Source organism: Coloeus monedula (genome assembly GCF_965178545.1).
Source record: "Coloeus monedula genome assembly, chromosome: 1".
NCBI classification, from domain to species: domain Eukaryota; kingdom Metazoa; phylum Chordata; class Aves; order Passeriformes; family Corvidae; genus Coloeus; species Coloeus monedula.
In genome coordinates, this window is record NC_138781.1 from 68,932,812 (window position 1) to 68,953,939 (window position 21,128).

At 42.9% G+C, this 21,128-nt stretch overlaps 1 protein-coding gene across 4 annotated transcripts in view; it reads right to left on the bottom strand.

Moving 5' to 3' along the window:
- Positions 1–19,660, bottom strand: part of NUP153 (nucleoporin 153) — a 43,850-nt gene extending 24,190 nt beyond the window's left edge. For all 4 annotated transcript variants that reach the window (XM_082288283.1, XM_082288282.1, XM_082288281.1 and 1 more), the window contains exons 1-3: positions 19,369–19,660; positions 3,001–3,217; positions 524–772 (exon numbers count right to left, since the gene is read on the bottom strand). In XM_082288283.1, the coding sequence (XP_082144409.1) occupies positions 524–772; positions 3,001–3,217; positions 19,369–19,470 (568 nt within the window). In that variant the 5' untranslated portion in view covers positions 19,471–19,660. The remainder of the gene's footprint in view (positions 1–523; positions 773–3,000; positions 3,218–19,368) is intronic.
- Between the last annotated feature and the right edge of the window lie 1,468 nt (positions 19,661–21,128).

The following is a 21,128-nucleotide window of genomic DNA, read 5'->3' on the forward strand; positions in this document are numbered from 1 at the left end:
AAGTAAGTATTGACCTCTACCAAGAACAGTAAAAAAGAAGCAGCCCAAACTTGTTCAATCAAAATAGTTGCTTTATTGACTCCTGGTAAAAAAAAAATATGAGAATATCTTGTGGTTTGATTTGTCAACCGTATTTATCCACATTTAACCAGCTGTGAGCGAGATATTCTGAGTCACTCCTCCTTCTAGGCAATCAACCTAGCTATCAAGCTACAGCAAGTCATCTTCATCTCCTATTATCCCCATTCAAGATTTACAGATAATCGAGCTAAAATTGTATTTATCAGCACTGACTCTTTAGAATATCAGGGACTCAAAAATGCATTCCAAGCATGGTTATATTTAAAAGGTGACAGGATTACATACTTCTAAAGTACTAAAAATTAAATTGAATTCTAACATCCAGAGCTCACATTCTCCTACTAAGAGTTCTCCTGCCTATTTACTTACTAAAGCAATGTGGAATATTGAAGAATACAAAGTACTTCATGTTATCAAGCAAATCAATTAGAGAACAAGTTACCTTTATCAGATGCTCTAGAGGAGAAGCCACTGGTTGTTGAGATGTTATCGTCATCATGCTGAGAGGTAGAATCTTTTATTTCCTTCACGAGGGACAGCCCAGGACTGCCGATGCCAAGTGAAGATGATGTGGAGGGCTGACAGTGTGGGACTGTGGAATCCAACACAGTGCAGTTCAAATGGCTCCGGTGAAGAGAGGGCCTTGTTAACACATCTGAGAAGTTCAGTGCAGACCTGCTTGTGGATGGTTCTAAACAAAAACAGCGAGACAATCAGCTTCCCTGTAGACAAGCTCACAGAAGCCAAAACCTGTTTTCTATCAACAGCCACGCTTATTGCCAAGTTCTAAGCACAAAAATAGAGAAGCTGAATTTAACTTCCTCACCCAGATAGGGTATCATCTGTCTGATTACAACAGCAACACTGCTTGCAATACTAAGCATTGATGTTGCATTAAGAAGTACTTGATGGGATTTTACAACACCAAATTCTGACCCTGTGCTCAAGCGCTTAAACTGTGTCTTTCACTAAATCAAACATCTATAAATTCCTTCTCCTCCAGATAATGCTTGCAATAAGCTTTCCAAAATTTGAGGTTACCTGACAAGTTACAGACAACTCTGCAGTTTTTATCATCTTGTAAAAAAGACGATGTTAGTATGATTATGTAGCATGAAAACGTGTATTTGCAGAGATTCTGGGAGGGTTTATTTGTTCTGGTGTCATCATCCTCCCTTCCAAATTCTATCATATCAGGTCATGCTACAGGCAAATTACCTCCGATCTATTAGTTTTTGAGATTTTGGCACAAAGGACAAGTAAGCAACATGGCCTCAGTTGTAAGATGGGCATTTTTTCCTCATGAAAAGGGTCTGTAAACATTGCCAGTGTCCTGCAAAAGGTGGTCTCACAGCTCCAACTTGCCACATGAACGGAACAGCTATTAATGGCCATCTTGCCTGATATCCATATGTCGACAGTCCCTCCCGGGATTTCTGGGTATGAACCTAACTTTGAGACACTATCATCCTGACATTTGCACTGAAGCTTAAACTAGCCACTTCAATCTTCATAAGCACAGCAGTACTAGCAATTAATTCTCCAAAGCACTGGTAGATTTTTAGGACTGTCTTGTTCGAGATGAAAGAAAGCATTATGAAACCAAAGGCTGGCCAAGCAAAGAATACAGGCTCTAGCAAATTGGTGCCTCAGAGCCAAAGAAATAGGCTTTCTGAAATAAAAATACCAGTAATAATAAAAAATAATATTATTAACTACAGCTAGAAAGATTAGACTACAATATCCACGAACTGCAACACAAACTACTGACGTTCTAGGGTGTCCCATCTGCTCCTGATTTCTTGGAGCTAGAAAGTTTGCCGTGCAGCTGTTCTCACTGAAAGGTCCTTTCACACAATTCTTTAGGAAAGCCAACACAGATTACTCATTCATGAAAACCTTCTCTATTCCTTTATACAAACTTATTCTCAAGCTACAGCTACACAGAGAGCAGTAAAGCTCTTTATTTACAATTAGATGACATTGGTGACAAAGGTATTTCCTCATTATTTTTCATTCTGCCAACAACAGAAGCAACTGACTGTCCACACAGATGGTTATGTACGTGTTCAGACAAAATTTGTCACCTAATTAAAAACTGAGTTCCCAAAACTGCTAATTTAAGAGAAACTCAAATGAGAGCATATACAAATTCACAAAGTACTACAGAAACAGTGAGAAGCATAGATATAAACCACAGATTAATTTTAATATGGCAAAAGGGTTATAAATTTCTTTGCCAAGAATCCAAATAGTTTTCAAAGACCCCAAGCAATGCCACACCTTAATGTTACAAAATATTTCAAAAAGAATAACACCATAAACAAAGTTCCCCAGATCTCCACTAAACTAACAAGGAAATGTAAAAAATTGATTGAAGAAGCCCAAAGGAAAAGAAAAGAAAAATAATCAGGACACATGAGGGAATTTTCCTCTGGCATTCTAGCATCTGGTCTTTTGAGGACAACAAAACAAATTAATGTTTCTACTACCTCAGGCAATTAGATAAACTTTCATTCCAGATCCTTTAAAAAGAAAACATAACCCAACACACTCGCAAATGAATGTTAGCAATATTTTGCACTTGGCTAGTTGACTACCTGAAGTTAACTCATGACTTCCAAGGCCTGTAAGTCAACTTCCAGTATATTTTGAAATTATGTTTAAACTTTGAAGCTGAGCCAGTTCTAAAAACTGAGTTGCTGAGGTTTTTTACTTTGATTTTGCTTTGTGTGGGGCTATTTTTGGTTGGGATTTTTGGTTGGTTGGTCGTTTTGGTTTGGGTGTTGAGGGGTTTTTTGTTGTTTGCTTTCTTTCTGTCCAAATGCTCCTTCTAGCCTCCCCTGGAAATGAAGATTCAAAACTAGAAATCTGTGAATAAATACAGATGGTCAGAATACTAAATGATATTTCACATACCTTCTAAATTAATTCTTGCTGATTCAGGCGTGATTCTCCCATCAATTACCAAGGCATCTTCATTTGCATAATCATGGTGATAATTTACTGGATTCTCTTCCTCGTTTGCCGATTCATTCGTATCTACACATTTATCTTCCCTTTTATTGAAATACTTCTGCAACCATCCTGGCACGATGTTTTTCACTGATTCGGTCACTCTGCTAATGAGCCCCAGCTTGAAAGAAAAATACAGGAACACAGTCAGCAGCATATTCTGGGATGCAACTTTGCACAGACCTCGAAGACAGACATTAGACAGCAATATTCAGATGAGTAAGATTAAAAGGTGGTGGATCCTTGACAAAGAATTCCCATACTTCTGGAACATGAATGACAAAAGTGCGCACCTAACACTGATTTACTACTAACCCATCAGTTTCTGCACTTCCCAGTGACCTTGGCAAAACTTCCAGATTCTGAAACTACAGCTGAAGTTCACCAAAGACTTGTCAAGTCACAAGCTCATCAAGAAATTTAATTTCTAAATAACTCCTGATGTACATACTGTTTTTTCAGGACTTTTCCTTTTAACACCTTCACTTGAAAAACCATCAAACCCAGAAACTCAGCCACTATCTACAGCAATAGTGATGAGCAGTAATAGCTACTAAAATCAGTGAACTTAAATATTTCTTTTCCTAATGCTGAACTGAAGGAACAATGTGTATCAAAAACCCCACTACTATGCTCTGAACAGTGAGGGTATCCTGAAAGGATCTTGGAAGAAACAGCTGGAGTTGAACAACAGACTCCTCACTAAAGGACTGTTAAATATATTCAATTTGATCAAATTTCATTTCGTGGTATGTTAAAGTTTTGTATTTCCAAACCTTAATATTCAGCAGTTACTGAATATATACCAGGCATTTCCATTTTGACATTTACCAATTATTTGTAATGCTTACATTCTGGTAAGAAATATTTATTTAACATTTTGTTTCAGGCAGTCACTTGCTCCCCATCACGTCCTCAAAATTTCAACACGCCTTCCTGTCAATCTCAACCCTGCACAGCAGACTGCTTGCAACATGGAGCTGCCCCTCTTACACTGGCTGCAGCCACAGAACCAGCTGCTAACCCCTGCAAGCTGGAAGCAAGCAGCAAAGCTACCTCCACAATTTCAACGCTTTGGAAACCAAAAAGCAACAAGAGTTTAAAAAGATTTTTTTGAACTTCATTGCCAGTTCCTAACACATGCATCAAGGTACTTTAGTATTTTTCTGGGTTTAGGCAACAAAATTTTATAAAAATTATTAATGTGTAGAAAATTGAGAATATTCTTTGAACATGTAGTAGTTAGTCTAGTAAACAACTCTGAAACAAGAACTCTGTTGTATTCAACTTTCTTAAAAAAATCAGCACATATGAAAGAAAAAGCCCGTATCTGTCATTCACATCTTTCATACACAGTAACACAAACACCAACTTACAGGACACCCTTGAATCTGGAGTTAGAAGGGGGCCTGGCAAAGAGGAGAAAGGGAAGGTAGAAAACAAAAGTCTTTTCACAGAAAGAAAGTCATCTTAATTTACAATTTGACATTTTTCATAATGAACTGTAATTTAATCTTTTACTTGCACAAAGAATAACTAGCTAGGGACAGCTTAAACCAGACAGAATACAGCATAAAAACCACATCTATCACAATCACCACACTAAGATGCACACTAATATGCCATGCTTAGTGTTGCTGCTATTCTACATAAATACTAAGCCTCAGCATTCCAACAACAAAAACTGTGCAACACCAGAGCTCACAAGCAGTTCAGTGCCTGGCACCAGCAAAAGGCAGTCTGTTCCCAGCCCCTCATTTTCACCTTTACTTATGACACACTGTCCCCCTTTAGGGGAGTGAATATTTTGCTGCTATGACTAAAAGCATATCAGGAACTCAGAGGAGTCAAAAATTTGCCAAAATAAGCAAATGGTCAGGACACAAACTGCATTCAAGGCAATGCTCTTTCCAAAAAGCTAGGCATTAATTACTACATTCACTATTGCTAGTGTCTCTCCATTAGAGAATAAGACATTACTGGCCATAAAACAGGTGCCAGTATGATTCTCTTGCTGAGGAAATCCTCCCAGGACTGAAAGCTGCCTGAGACTCAATATGGAAGAAGTCATAGGCATCCAGAAGACTAAACACCCAATCATTAGTAATCCAAATGAGTAACTAGAGAATGTAGCTAGACTAGTCATTAACCAAGATGACATTTTACCATCCATATCTGACACCAGACTGGTTTGACCCTTTCCTGCAAATGGCAGCCTTTCCATTCTCCACATAATCAGCATTCCAAGCTGGGTAGCACAGGGTAACTTCCCAAACCAATGCATGAGCTAGAACTCAGCACAGCCATACTGTACCAAGTACTAATGGCCTGTTCCATCTGGCTTAGGCACAGTGGTAGATAAGGAGCATAGTTTTATACTCCAGAATAATGCTGGCTTAGTGACAAAGAAAGAGAAAGCAAAATACATGTAAAGGCACCTACATTTTCCATCTGCAAAATATTAAAGGCACTGTAAGAGAACTATGCAAGCATTATGAATGAGCCATCATCACACAAGGATCCCGCTAGAAAAACAAACACCTTCCCCCTAAAAAATACACCACACACCCCAGGTATGCCTATTCAAATACACACAGACAACAACAACAAAATAAAATTTCCTTCCATCATCTCTTACCTGCCCATCAGAGCTGAAAGCCAATCAGTAAAGCTCTATGGTTGGATTCCTGATCAAGTCGAGCAGTTAAGGTACCACTGACCAACCACACATTTGAACATGCACATGCCTTGTTCTTGCCACAACATTTCAGCGAAATGTCACACCTTACGCTGTCTTTAAAGCTGACATTTTAATCTTACCATAACTTGTAGTTTTCTTATTCTTCAACTTCAGCATATACATTTGAACACCCTTTCCCTCTCTCTGCACATGCAAACAAGCCAACTCTGTCAGCAGCAGAGCACTCTCCCTCTACTACTTCTGTGTCACCAGCTCTGCATTTTGTTCATCCCATCTCCCCACACAGGAATCATTAATCCTTCTAGAAGGCTTACAAGGATACTGCACATCTCATCGATGCCAACAGATCTTCAGATTAAATACAAAAGACACAGCAGACAACTCTAGTAGGCTTATTCTCCAGAAAACTGCTCAGATCCCGATCTCCTCATGCCACAATTATGAACCAGTCCCTTCCAGAAGAGCTTCATTCACTACAGCTACTCTGAACATGCTACTGCACAAAAACTGTTCTAGTTCCCAGTCTCAGGTTGGGAGCAGAGGAAGTGGCACTGGCATGCAGTTTAATGTTCATAACTTCTCATTTCTACAGGCCACACAGGCACCAAACTTAGTATCATGAAAGGGCAGAAGACGTAGTGGGGCAATCCCAACTGTGTGACTGCAGTGTTTTATTCAGTGAACATGTTTTACTCCTTAACTGACTGATTTCAGAGGTTTCAGCTGCTGTCAGTACCAACTGCTATCTTTGCACCTCAGATGCACTCATCCCAAAAAATACCAGCAGGAAAGCTGAGAAAAATGAAAATCCACGGGAAAGACCCAGTAGCTTATGAATAGGTATTTAAAACAGTTTTTCAAAATCTGTGCATCATCTCAAGTGTCTGCAGCCCTGCTAGGTCTATCTAAGTCTATGTATACAAACATCATAACAACAGTAACTACAGTAACAGCTACTCCAAGGCACGCTGGCTTAACATTGTTGAATCACTGAACTATTAAGGCTGGAAAAGACCTCTTAGATCACTGCGTCCAACTGCTACCCAGGAGTCCAAACCCTCCTTGTTTGGGCACAAACAGTCATTTCTAAGTTTCAAGCCCTGCTCCTTAGGTCTCAAGACTCACCTGAAGGGCCCAGAACACTATTTTGAAGGCCCAAAGTCTGATTTGGAAGGTCCAAAGCCTCATCCGTAGAATTCAAAGTCTTCTTTATAGAGTACAAAGGCACATCTTCAGGCCCAAACCCTCCATCTCAGGAATCAAAGCCTCCTATTTAGGATTCAGCCTTCAATCTAATGGGCTCAAAGCCTTCCTCTATGACTCCCAAGACCCATTTATAGGGGGGGAAAGCCTTCATTTGTGGTATTGAAGCATCCTTGTAGGGCCCAAAACGCATGAAAACCCAACCTCAAAGTTCAAACTCTCTTTCTCACCTCCAAAAGCCCATTTCCAGGGCCCAAAGTCCTGTCTTGAAGACTTAAATCCTTCCTCAGAGGGTACGAAGCCTCTTCTCATGAGGTCATAGAATCATTAAGGTTGGAAAACACCTTTAAGATTATCAAGTCCAACTGCTAACCCAGCACTATCATCATGTTCACCATTAAACCATGTCCTCAAGTGCCAGCTCTGTTGCCCTTCTCTGGACACAGTCCAGTACCTGAGTGTCTTCCTTGTAGTTAGTGGTCCAAATCTGAACACAGAATTCCAGTCATGGCCTCACCAGTACAGGGGGACAATCACTACCCTGGTCCTGCTGGCCACACTATTGCTGATCCAGGCCAGTATGCCACTGGCCTTCTTGGCCACCTGGGCACAGACGGGCTCCTGTTCAGCCACTGTTGACCAGCACCACCAGGTCCTTTTCCACTGAGCAGCTTTCCAGCCACCCTTACACCCCAGCCAGCAGCTCTGCAGGGGATTGTTGCAACCCAAGTTCAGGGCTCTGCACTTCATCTTACTGAACCTCATGCAACCGGCCTCAGCCCATCTATCCAGCCTTTCTAGACCCTCTCTAGAGCTCTCCTGTCCTCCAGAAGATCAATGCTCCTGCCCAACTTGGTGTCATCTGCAAACTGGCTTATTTGATACCCTTGTCCAGGTCATTGATGAAGACGTTAAATAGGACTGGCCCCAATACTGAGCACTGGCAAACACTATTTGACTGGTCACCAGCTGGATGCAACCCCATTCACCACCACTCTCTGGGCCTGGCCGTCCATACAGTTTTTACTCAGCAAAGATCACACCCATTCACACCATGGGAAGCCAGTTTCCCCAGGAGAATGCCACGGGAAATGGTGTCAAAGGCTTTACTAAATTCTAGGCAGATGACATCCAACATCCGGAGCCCTTCCCTCATCCACCAGGTGGTGGGTAACTCTATCACAGAAGGAGATCAGATTGGTCAAAAAGGACCTGCCTTTCATAAACCCATACTGGCTGCAACACTAAGCAAAAGATATGTAGAGAGAAATATCAGTTAACAAACAGGTGTCGTAATTTACTACTTTAAAATACCATTTCTTCAAAGAATTTATATAAAGAAAGAAAAAACAGTAGTTTATGGTCACAGTTTGAATTCCAAACTTAAAAGCAGACTATTTCTTGGCCAAAAATATTTACAGCATAGGACAGTTGTTCCAGCTTGTAAGGGTCTTTCACACAGCACAGGGTGGGGAAAGTGCTGGCAGGAGTACTCAGCAGTGACACATTACTCGAAAGCACCCATTTTGTAATTGAGTTTGTTTCAGTCCAGAAGGTTTAAGTATGAAAAAAATCATATAAAAATTATTTAACCGTCATACACCTACAGAAATTGTCAGAGATGCAAAATACGTAACTGGATAAAAGAGCTAATTTCTACTTCACTGTACACATACATCTGAAAAGCATCAAATTCTTGCCTCTCAGAGACTTTGCTTCCAATTTCAAAGTTAAAGTTATTAGAACATATGAATCAGTAAGTCCTCAAAAAGAAAACCTGCCCTTAATAGTGATGTTCAATGAGATAGAGCAGATCAATGTAACCACTTCCAAACACCAAAAAAGAATTTTCTTGCCCTCCATCCCCCACAGTCAGCTTATGCCAGCTCTGGCACATAGCAGGCTACTCTCCATACTAGCTGAATTCATTAATCTGGCAAAAAGTACGTGTTTCTCTGCTGGGCTAATGAGTTGAACTGGCTCAGTGCACCAGAACTGGCCTGAGAGAAAGCACGATCAGGCAGCCAGGACCAGAGGAACACGAAACAAAGTTCTCCCTTCTTTCAACCATCCTGTGTCCATACTGTCTTTAAAGACACTGTCCCTTTCTCCTCTTGAACTCACCCTTCCCTCGTGCTTCCACTAGCACATATAAGCAACCAAATGACAAACTGTATCAAGGCTCTATTAAACAGATCCAACCAAAAATCTGTCTATAGACTGATAGTGAGGACTACCCCTCAGGGGCATCAGGTTGCTGGTGCACCTTACCATATGCCTGCATTAATGCTCATGCAAAAGCAGGAATAGAAATGGAAACATTGCATGATTGCCTCTTGCAGCAGCAGACAGACTGGCTTAGACTAACTGCTTTTGCTATTTAGGGAGTGGCTTCAATTTGGATGTAGGACAGCAGAGTTTGATATTTCATTTAGAAAAAAGACAATAATACTTATGACTTAATACGAACAATATGTTTCAGGAACGCTATTAATTATGCAACATTTGAAAAACAACACTTTTATTTAAGGCAAATGGACTAGTTCAGATTTATTTCTGAAAGTCATGAAGAAGGGACTGTATTACCAGATGCCAGTGTATTTCTTTCTTAATGCTTGAAGTGAGCCTTATTTTCCTTAGTCTAGTTAGCTTTAGAATAAAAGTTCCAGGGAAATTCAGGTATTTTCTGGCACTGTTTGCACATCTGTACACATCACTATCACTTACAACTGAGAGCAAAACACCAGTATATGCTCTGAGAGATAAATCAGTGCCTAACCCACTAGGTTAAATCCTTGTGACACTGCATGGTTTTATCTCAAGTTTTGTCCACACCTTCAGTTGACACAGTGACAACATTACAAAAGGCACCATGAAGTACAAGGTAACTTTCTTTCTTTCTTTCAGGAAGCACTACATTAAGCACTAGTTAACCATCAGCAGCGATCAGCAATGTGTGCTGTAAATTACATTCAGTTTTACACTTTGAGATGGAAATCTATCAGCGTCAAAACCAAAAAGATTCATGAGACTATTTTCCCTTAGAACTTTACAAGCATTTTTAAAGTTCTTTCTTTCCCAATTTAAGAAGGAACTCCAAGTAGTTAATATTTTTTAATTGAAAGACTGCCACAACTTAGCTACCACAGTGTGTCTCCAGCTAAGTTTCATAAGCAGTATCTAGAATTATATTAATTGAAATGCTGCTCAGAATATTTTTCCTATAAGGAAACCCTATAGTCTAAACTTACTATTTTTACTTTTATTTCCAACATAACTACATGGACAAGAATTTCAAAACTACAATGATCGAGAAGTACATTTCTCATGGCACCAAATGGTCTTTACAATTCCATTAGCACAAGTTATCAGATTTAGCAATGTATAAAACACATTTTATATTTAGGATTTAAATACACTACTTAGGCATAAAATTGTTTATCTTATTTACAGGTATTCTATATACAATAAGACCCAATTCATTACAGTATTTCGACATCACCAAACATAACTGATAATGGGAAAGTCTTCCTGCATTTACAGCCAAAAAGCTTATGCATACAAGGGCTATCAATACATCATACCCCAAACTACAGATTTTCTACCTGCTACAGTGTACTAAGCTCCCAGCAAACAGTTAAACATTTTCAATGCCATTTTGCCTAAATGCACTCACAAACAAAGTATGGTATCACAGGCTAATCTATGGCACACAGTGGTGAGGATAAGCTACATATTTAAAACACAAAAACGGGCAGCTCAAATTCTGCAACAGCTCCTGAAACAACAGTTAAATGCCATCTGAGGTCAACTCACAGCTTGCTGACGTCTATCCCCGTGTCCAGTGCCTCCTAGTGAGGACAAGGCTTGAAGGTTTAAAGCATATTCACAAAATTAAGTACTTATGCAACAAAATCTCACTCCTGACACTTTGGAAAACAGTCTTCAAACCAGAATACTGGAATTAGATTTTAAAATATAATGCAGTATTAGCAAAAAACAGTAAAATATTCACATGCTCCCTTTGAAATATCTTTTCTGTCCATGTTGATCTACAAACTAAGCTGACAATACCACATGCTAGTCATTTTTTAAAATGTACAGCCAATCCTATTGCACATTCAGTATGTTATCTAACTCACAAATTTGAACCAGTAAATTAAAATCAAGTAACCAAATAATCACATTTAGTTACTCTGTGATAATTTGGTACTTCAGCAAAACTCAAAGCCTTCCTACTTCCTACAGACATTGTACAGCATATAAAAGTTAAGCCTCACAATTCATCTAAACCAGCATAACCTGCAATTACTTTAAATTTGGACACATCTAATAACCCTGGTGCATACACTTCCTGACTAGATTTTAAAATGTAAGAATTGACGCTTAAGAGAAACCAAAATAATGACCCTTGGATACAGTTGCTTTAGCTGCAGCAGCAAGGGGTATTGTTACATTCTTTGACATTTTAAGGTAATATTCTAAAACTATAAAGCTCAGGCAGCCTCAGCTCAGCTGCAGGGCAGTAATCTTCAGTTGTGAGGGGCAGCAGTGTCTTTCTGCCCATATTTTTTCATCACACTGGAACTGACAGAACCAAGAGCACCTCACAAACATATAACCAGTATCTTCAAACACTGTTCTCTCGCCAGCAACATGAAAAATTGCCATTGCACATAGAGATTATTTTTTTAGTGACTGAAGGTAATGGCATCTACAAATCTGTATATATTCTACAACTCTGTAAAGTAAGTTTAAAAAAGGCTGGCATTAGAACGCTGTTATAAATAAATTTAATATGTATCTGGTTGCATCACAGCAATTCCCAAACACAGCTACATTTAAATCACTTTAAACCTTGTTTTCATCTGTTTAGCTTAGGATGATTTTAATTACAAATACACCTGTATTACAGTCTCATCAATTTTGTATCTCGTTACTGTAAATATTTCAGTGCCTCTCTGTAATCCAGTCTCAAAGAAAATGACAACTAAACAGTTCAGCTCTTTGCTTCGTTTACTTCAGTCTAGGAGGTTGCCAGGCCTTGAGCTCTAATAAGGAAAGGAGTCTTGAGACATACCTACTTCAAAAACATTTGATTCAAAATACAGTCATAACTAAAAGCAAAGTCAGCCAGCTCCCCAAGACACTCTCACACAACTTTTTCCAAGAGCAGAACCACTGAGAAAATATTAAGCAGCCTTAGCAAGGAGAAAGAAAACTTTCTACTGGCACAGGGATTCACAAACTGTGTGTGCTATTCACAGCTGTAGGACTCAATACATGTTGGTGCACCTGTGTTAGCACACACATTTCATCCCAGCAAATGGGAATGTAAAGATGAACTTATGTTTAGTTGAAAAAACCACAGTAGTCTCAACTAAGCCACACTCACCCAAAGATCCTATACTTAAGTGCAACATGCATAGATTCATAGAATGTTTTGGGTTGGAAGGGACCTTTAGAGGTCATCTCGTCCAAACTTCCCTGCAATGAGCAGGGACACCATCAACTAGATCAGGTCGATCAGAGCCCCATCCAACCTGACCTTGAATGTTTTCAGGAACAGAGCTTCAACCACCTCTTCAGGCAACCTGTCCCAAAGTATCACCATCCTCTTTTTAAAAAATTCTTTCTTACATCCAACATGAATCAACCCTCCTTCAGCTAAAGGAGTCTAAGTCCCCTTTATGTACTCAAAGGTGACCATAACATCTTCCTAGAACCTTCTCTTCTCCAGGATAAACAGCCCTAACTCTCTCACAGCCTGTCCTCGCGGGACAGGTGCTCCTGCCCCCTGACAATTCTTGAGGCCCATCTCTGGCCTCAGTCCAACAGAGTTGGATGCAATACTCCAGGTGGGGCCTCACCAGAGAGGAGTGGAGAGGCAGAATCCCCTCCCTCGACCTGCTGGCCACACTGCTTTGGATGCAGCCCAGAATAGGTCTGGATTTCTGGAAGTGTGCATCACCAACTCATATCCAGCCTCTCGTCCATCAGCAACCCCAAGTCCCCGGCAGAGCTGCTCTCAGTCTACTCATGCCCCAGCTTGCACTGATACTCGAAGTTGCACCAAGCCAAGTGCAGCACAATAAATACTAAATTGATTACACAAAACATTAAAAAGCAAAAAACCCAAGATTTTTTACAACTTAATAGCAGAAAAATCATGACCTACCACTAAGAAAGACAGAGGACATTTTAAAAAACTGGTCAGCAAAACAGCAACCGTAGAAAAAAAGCCTCTTAGCTACTCTCTTTTTGAGGGCAAGCTCGCAATTTTCTCTGAAAAAACTGCAACACAGTGAGATGGAGGCATTATTTCCTCCCTCCAGAGACAGCACAACCCTGAAGACAGAATTAAGAGGATGGACCAACAAAAGGATTACCAACCTAGAGTAACAGTGACATTTATGCTGAAACCATGCCTGTGTGTGCTCTGTGGTCCAGTTGTAGCAGCTCTGACAGAACCATGCACACACAGAGGCTGCAGGGCACCCCAGAGGTCACCTACTACAATCTCCTGCTCAGAGAATGGCCAAAATCAGCAAGTCATACACAGCTGAGTCCACCTGGGTTTTGAGACCTCTCTGGGCAGTTCCTCCAACACGCTGACTAGCCTCACAGTTAAAAGATTTTTCCTAATATGAAATCAGAATTTCCATTTTTACATCTTGAGTCCATTGTCTCTTTGTGTTGCTATTAATCTCCTGGAAGAGCCTTGCTATACCTTCTCTATAGTCTTATTAGGTATTTGCTGCTCTTAATCTGAACGCACCCATTTCTCTCAACCATGGGCCTCTGCCCCCATCATCATTTTGGTTACTCTCAACCAGACTCACTCCAATACGTTTTTGTCTTTTTTTTTTTTTTTTTTTTTTAACTGGAGAGGCCAAAACTGGACACAACACTCCAGACGTAGTCCTAGAAGTGCTGCATGTAGGGGAAAAAACAACTCCCTTAACACCCTTCCCACATACTTACTAACCTCTCAGTATGCAGCTGGCCTTCTTTACCTCAAGAGCGTGCTGCTGACTCATGTTAATTTGCTGTCCAGCAGGTAGGTGGGGTTGTTTTGTCCCAGATGAAGGACTTCACATTTGCCTTTATTAAAAGTCATGAGGTTCCTGACAGCCCATTTCTGTCAAGTTTCTTCCATGGCAGCCCTATTCTTCATTATACAACAGGGCTGAAGTTCCCCAAGCTTTGGTATTATCTGGGAAACTGGTGAGGATTCATGCCATTCCTTCATCCCAGGTAGTTGATAAAGACATGTAACAGCATCAGCCTCAATATCAACCTCTGAGAGCTCTGTTAGCAATTGGCTGCCACTGGATCTCTGTACTGCTGGTCACAAACCTTTAAGGTCAATCGTCCTGCTAATTTTCCAGTCACTTTATAGTCCACCTTACAAGTCCATATTTCGCCAAGTGGACAACAGGGATCACATGGGAGACCATGCTGCAGGCACTGCTAAAGTCCAGGTAAACAACATCCACTGTTTGCCCCATGAACACTGAGCCAGTCATCCCAGTGTGTTACGATTTCATCACATGCTGCTATGGCAGCCCACCACCTGCACCAATCTGGAATACTTTTGCTCAAACATTTTTGCGTGTGCAAAAGAGATTCTGAACTCTGTCCTGCCACAGTTGTTAGAATCAGCAGCAGCTCAGTTTGTCCATGGCAGGGGAGCAAGAACTGGTTCTAATTACTGACTGGAGGAATAAATAACTCAGAGGAAGTGATGTACTGCCAGCAACCGAAGACAATTTGCAATGTCCCAGCTAACACAGTCAATTATTTCATCTGCTTTTTTCTTCTCCTAAGATACCACTCACTAATATTGTTTTTCTCCAACACTCCACAGCCTCCAAGACTGTCATGACAACACTGTGAAACAAACCCCAGAATATTAATGAAATGCTATAGCAGTCATCATCTACAATTTGTACCAGTGTACAGCACTGTTAGCCTAAATGAGAGGAAACTGTCAATATCTCAGTTTTACAAGTTCTTCCCAATTAGGATACATTTTTGTTTACAGCAGCAGTAGAAAGCCAAGTACCAAATTTAAACATCTGTTTTGCTAATACAGTATCATATTGCTGGGACACAGACAAAACTTCTGATGTTGACTATTAGTCCATTGTCCTGGGTTGCCTTTTAAAAAAAAATCTTTAAATACACATTAAACATTTCTTCAAATCTATTTGTTTTAGCTCAATGTGCTAGCTTACTACTAAATCAAATCAAGCAGAGCTGCATACAAGTACAACGACCTAAGTGTGCTTCAAGGTGCAAATCTGTTGACAGGAATCAAAACAGTAAAACTGTATTTGTGTAAGTCCATATGGACACTCTTCATAAAGATTTTTTACTTAGTATTTTCCTGCTTAAGGTTTATGAAACACTACCTAGGTTACACTACTCAATATGCTACTCTAGAAACTCTTTAGCACCAAAGTATAAAAATTTCCTCACAAAATAAACCTGGTGGTTTTTAAGATCCCTTCTGCCCACTGCCTGCAGACACCACCAAGCAAGGCCTACCTTCAAGACACCAGCAGGTAACAGTGCAATACTTTAAATACTGCTGCATACAGTTTTAAGTTCCCGATCCTGTAGCTAGGCCCTCTGGGAAAAACCTTATAAGATATCTCAAGGGACTTGATGAAACTCACGAATCCAGAGAGACTTGCAGGAACAGGATCAATGAAAGTGGCTTTCAGCGGCCTTGTGGTCCCCTTTGCCAGGTAACGTCCTAACTACATCAGCCCAAGATCAACTACAACACATGCAGAAACCTAAACTAGTTTCATCAAGGAAAACATCTTTGGATTTGGACATCTACATTATAATCAAAGTGCTCTGACTCTTTCCTTTGAATGGTTAATTATCAAGTTAAAAAATTACCAAGAAAAGTTATTTTGTTCTCTTCTCCTTCAAGTCACACTTAAAATCTCTGAAATCTGTTACACGGATGAGAATGGCACTGCTCCAAACTAAACCAGCATGTGCACACACATGCACATGAAAGCGCAAAATTAAACATAAAATTAACAATAGGAACATACAGATACTCTTCAAGAAGCAGTTTAATAAGCCAACAATGGTAACATCCCTCCCATTTATACATCTGCACCAGTAATTCCCATCATCAGTCTATCCAAAGCCAGCATTTAGAAACACTGGGGCCACATCTGGAAGATGAAACCCAGATGCTGGACACAACAGCTCCCTCACTTGGTATGTGCTTAGCTCTCAAAGAAACCGTAATTTTAACCCAAGTGCCTAAGCTTCTTAAAAAGTGCATGAGGAGGCTGGATATTTTAGCATGGGATGACCAAGTAAACAGGTAGCATGCTGAGCACGGTGTAACCTAAGTCAATGCATTCAGTGTGAAGCAGTTAACATTCTGCCCCGACAAAAGCACAGTCAATGGGAAGAACTCCACAATTCTACTCTAAGAACACCCAACACAGAGATTCAAAAATGCTTTTTGTTCTGCAATGTGACTCCCACACCTCAAATTTTCATGGTGGGTGAGTTGGGTGAGTCAACACCATCCTTACTCCATGGTGCTGCTACTTTTTGTTTCTTGGTTTTAATAATACAGCTGCTGACAGTGCACTTCTTATAAGGCAGGGTGGTAGCCCGGAAAGGAAAATACTGTGGTTTAGTTCCTTCCCTAGTGGGGGAAATCTACCCATATCTCCACCTTCCAAGAGAAAATACAAGCTACAAGTCACATCCTCCAAGCAGCATCTGTTCACCTTTCCTATTTGAGACTGATTTTAAAAAAGGCTCCACACTTTAAAAAAACACACATGCAAACATAATGAAATATGGCTCTATCAGGCACTTGGGGAGAAAAGGGCAGGAAATTCTGCACTTTGCATGTTTATTCCAAGAATATATATGACAAATAACTTCTGAAATCATGGATCAGAGGCTGTTATGTCTCCACTCTTGGAAGGTAACATCTTCTTACACATCCTCTTCCGGGCTCAGTGAATCACGCATTCTTTTTCTGGATAATAACACAGTTTCAGTCAGAACAACTGAAGACAACACACAACTTGGCAACTGGGATATTTGCCCAGAAAGTGGAAGATGTAGGTTGATGCCTCTAGGCAAAAAAGAAATCTGAAGCAGGGTCTACCACATTCTGAACAAACACTTTAGCTAATCATCTTTGAAAAGCAGCACCATCTCCTCTTCCAATTGTCTTATAAAGGCGTCACTGAACATAATAGAAGACTGACTCTGCAGTACGTTGGGCACAATCGGAGAATTCCCACCTGACCAAGCTCCCTGTGAGACTATGGCAAAATAACAACATCAAGAAAGCATAACAACATCAGAAAACCACAACAGACTTATTATTGTAAGCCTGGCATCATGCTACTCATCTCTCATACAAGGGGAAAAGAATCAGATATCCTAATAACTTTAAAGGTATTGGCTATATGGCATTCAGTGCTTAGGCACCTTCAGAGCTTGATGGTAAGAGACTGAGTTTTCAGGACTGCAGTCTTGACCCCAAGCACATAGAACAGTTCCAATACAGTATTTCTGAGCTTACTCATTGATAATAGTTTGGGGAGCGGGAGACCAGAATCAGTGATATAACCTCATGTCCAGACTGCATTGAGCACTTCTTCCATGTCTTCCCAAATTCATTACTGAGAGACAATTAACTCCAAACCACAGAATACTTCTGTAGAGTGGGTGTTATATTGACACTTGTCAATTAATTCCAGTTCAAGTTAGCTGTCTACCCAGAGCTCATCTTTTTATGTAATGCAGGTTAGTGAGCTGCATAGGGTTAAAAAGCTATCCCTTATTAACAAATGCACGTATATGACACCTACTGGTTTGCCTATCTACCATTTCTTCCCCAATATATTACTTCTTAATTTAATCTATGTAGTTGATTTGCAGCATCCATGCTCTGGGCTGAATCCCACAGATATCCCCCCAAGCACGTTTGCTTTGGCACACTGTTAAATAAACGCACTAGAAAACACACAGAGATAACAGACAATAAAACAATCAGAAAACCATCTAACCTAATTATTTTAAATTCATCTGTAAGTTTTATCAGCTATCTACAGAGTATCACCACATGCGGGATATTGCAATTCCAACGTTACTCTGTTGTTCATGTAAGAGCTTTCAACATTTCCTCTGCAAGTGCAGAGATTCTTTGGATGAAGCGTCACCCTGCCAGCTTTACAAGGACAACACTGCTGATCAGTGTGCTATACAAAGGACGAAGTATAGTACTTCCCAAATAATAAAAACTAATTGAGCAACAATTTGTGTGTAACACACCCTCAATTTTGCATATAATATTTAATCCCTTGACTTATATTACCGATTTAATAACGTAAACACTTTGGTTTTACAGTCAATTTCAGGTTCATAAATACACGTGAAAGGCACTTCCAGAGCACTGTCTCCAGACATCTTGAAATTCCTTGACAAACAGCAGTTGGGAAGAATCTTCACTTCTACTCCCTGCAGCCACTCTAAATGGCATGGGATCGTTGTATTGCAATTTAAAAACTGCTTTTTTCTGTTATCCATCTATTCTGTCCTACAATACAAAGGAAAACAAATGCCTTATGAATTACGTTCCACTTGCACTGCATCAGCACGTTTAGGTACAGGCAAGACACTGAAGAAATCGTCAAATGAAGACCTAAGGGTTCTGCAGGCAGCATTCGACAAAAAAAAAAAAAAAACCACTAACAATGGAAGATGCCTAACTACCCAGCACCCTCACAGACTCATTTGCAACCTGGAATTTGCAAAGAAAGGCAAATATCGGAAGCGATGCACTTAAATCTGACGAGTAACTCCAACTCGGTAACCCAGTTAAGATCAATGTAACTACGATTAAAGCGGGCAGCCCAGAGACAAAACGAGCATCTCGGGGAGTGGGAGCCAGCCCGCCACAGCCGCGAGGGGAGGGAATGCGCACCTACCCATTCCCAGCCGCCGCCTTCTCCTCCTCCTCCCGCCTTTGCTCCTGCCTAGCGGGGGACAGGCGGGAGACAAAGGGGAGGCGAGGATTCCCCCGCAGCCCGGCGGTGCCGGAGCGGGGTGAGCGCCCGGAAATCCCACAATCCCCGCGGCCCCGGCGGGAAACCCTTCCCTCCTCCCTCCTCGCGGGCCGCTCCACCGGGAAACCCCGGCCTGAAGCCGCGCACGTGGGACTGCGTGGAGAGCGGGGGGGTGGAGGGTGGCGGAGGGAAGAGGCGGCTCCGCCGGGTCAGGCCTCCGGGGCGCCTCCTCCCGCCGCTGAGGGTAGAGCCGGGCGAGAGGAAGGGGTTCACGGGGCTGACCCGCGACCTCACCTGCTGCTTGCCCCTCGCGTAGGGCGGCTTCGCGGCTCCCAGGTGGTGCCGTCGGGTCCGGATCTTACCGCCGCCGCCGCCGCCGCTGCCACCCGAGGCCATGATGTGATCCGGCCCGCCGCCGCCGGCGGCCTCCTCCCCCTCCTCCTGGTGCGGCCGCTGCGCTCCGCCGCGGCCCGGCAGCGCTGTCACTGTCACCGTCCCCGCGGGGACGCGCCCGGCCCGGCCCGGCCTCTCTCCCCCCGCGCCGCTCCCGCCCGCCACGCGCCGCGCGCGGCCTCTGGTGCGCGCGCGGGGGGCTCCCCCGCGGCCTCCGCCCCGCCCCTGCCGCGCGCGCGCGCGCTCGCGCGTCTCTCCCCGTCACGCGTCTCTCCCTTCCCCGCGTTCCCTCCGCGATCCCTCCGCCCGCCGCTCCTCGCTCGCGCTCTCCCGCCCGGCGGCGGGGCCCCGCGCACTGTCCGCCCGCCCGCCCGCCCGCGGCCCGAGCCGCCGCCGCCGCACCCCCCGGCCCCGCCGACCAACCACACGCCGGCCGCCCCGGGCCGCGCGCGCGTCACCAGCCCGCGCGGGCGCGTCACACAAGCGGCGCCGGGCGGATGGCCCGGCAGCCCCTGCGCGCGCACCGCCCCCGCTCCAAGGGAAGCGGGAGGGGCTGGGCCGGGCCGGGCGGGCTGCGCGGGAAATGCGCTCGCTGGGATCTGCCGCGACCCGCAACGGGACGTGGAGGGGAAAATGGCCACCCCCGCACGCAGCTCAGGGACGCCTTGAGGGCTAAGAGCAGAGGCTTGTGCCGGGCTCCCGTCGCGGGTGACTGCACCGCCTTCTCTCCTCTTTCCGCGGCGTTTCACGGCCTGGGTCAGGTTGAAAGGGACCACAGTGTCATCTGGTGGTCCAACCTTCCCGCTCAAGCAGTGTCGCCCCAGAGCACATGGCACAGATTGTATCCACAGTTCCTGTATTTCTCAAGTGAGGGAGACTCCACAACCTCTCTGGGCAGCCTGTTCCACTCGCACAGTAAAGATTTTTTTTCCCTCGTATTTAGGAGCAATTTCCTGTGCATCAGTTTCTGCCCGTTGCCTCTTGACCTGCTGCTTGGCACCACCGAGCAGAGCCTGGCTCCGTCCTTCTGACACTCTGCCCCGGGGACACAACTTGCCTGCGCTGAACCTCCCCTAGGGGACAGCAGGGGGAAGGGGGGGGGCGGCAATGTTCCCGTGTCCCTGATGCGGAGCAGCGTGGAGAACGCGGCAGGAAAAACGGCACCGGGAGGTCGGTGGTGTTTCCCCAGGATGCCACTAGCGACTGGGTTTGTGTAAGCCAAGAGAAACAGCAAGGTGCAGGTTTTTCATCGCTCAGTGTTGGCATATGGAAAAGAGGTAGGGGGAATAGCTTCAACACAGCTTTTACTTCCTCAAATCATGAGGAAGACTGCATTCATATTACAAAGTTAAAATGCATAAAAATATGGTTTTATATTCTACTGAAAGTAAAGTTGAGGAAAATCTATGGTTTCACATTTTATTTTTAGCATCAACTTGCTCCGGGAACAACAGAGCAGAGCAGTGCAGAAAATCACAAGCACCTTCCCTATGTACAAGTCAATAAAAATGTTACTCCGAACAGAGCCATGATGCACCATGCATCCCTTCCACCAAAAATAAAAGCATTCATCCCAGCACACACCTGAATTAAGAGTGTGTGGAACTGGGAGAGGTGCAGGGGGCAAATTACAGGGGAGTCAAAAAACAAGGGTGATTCTT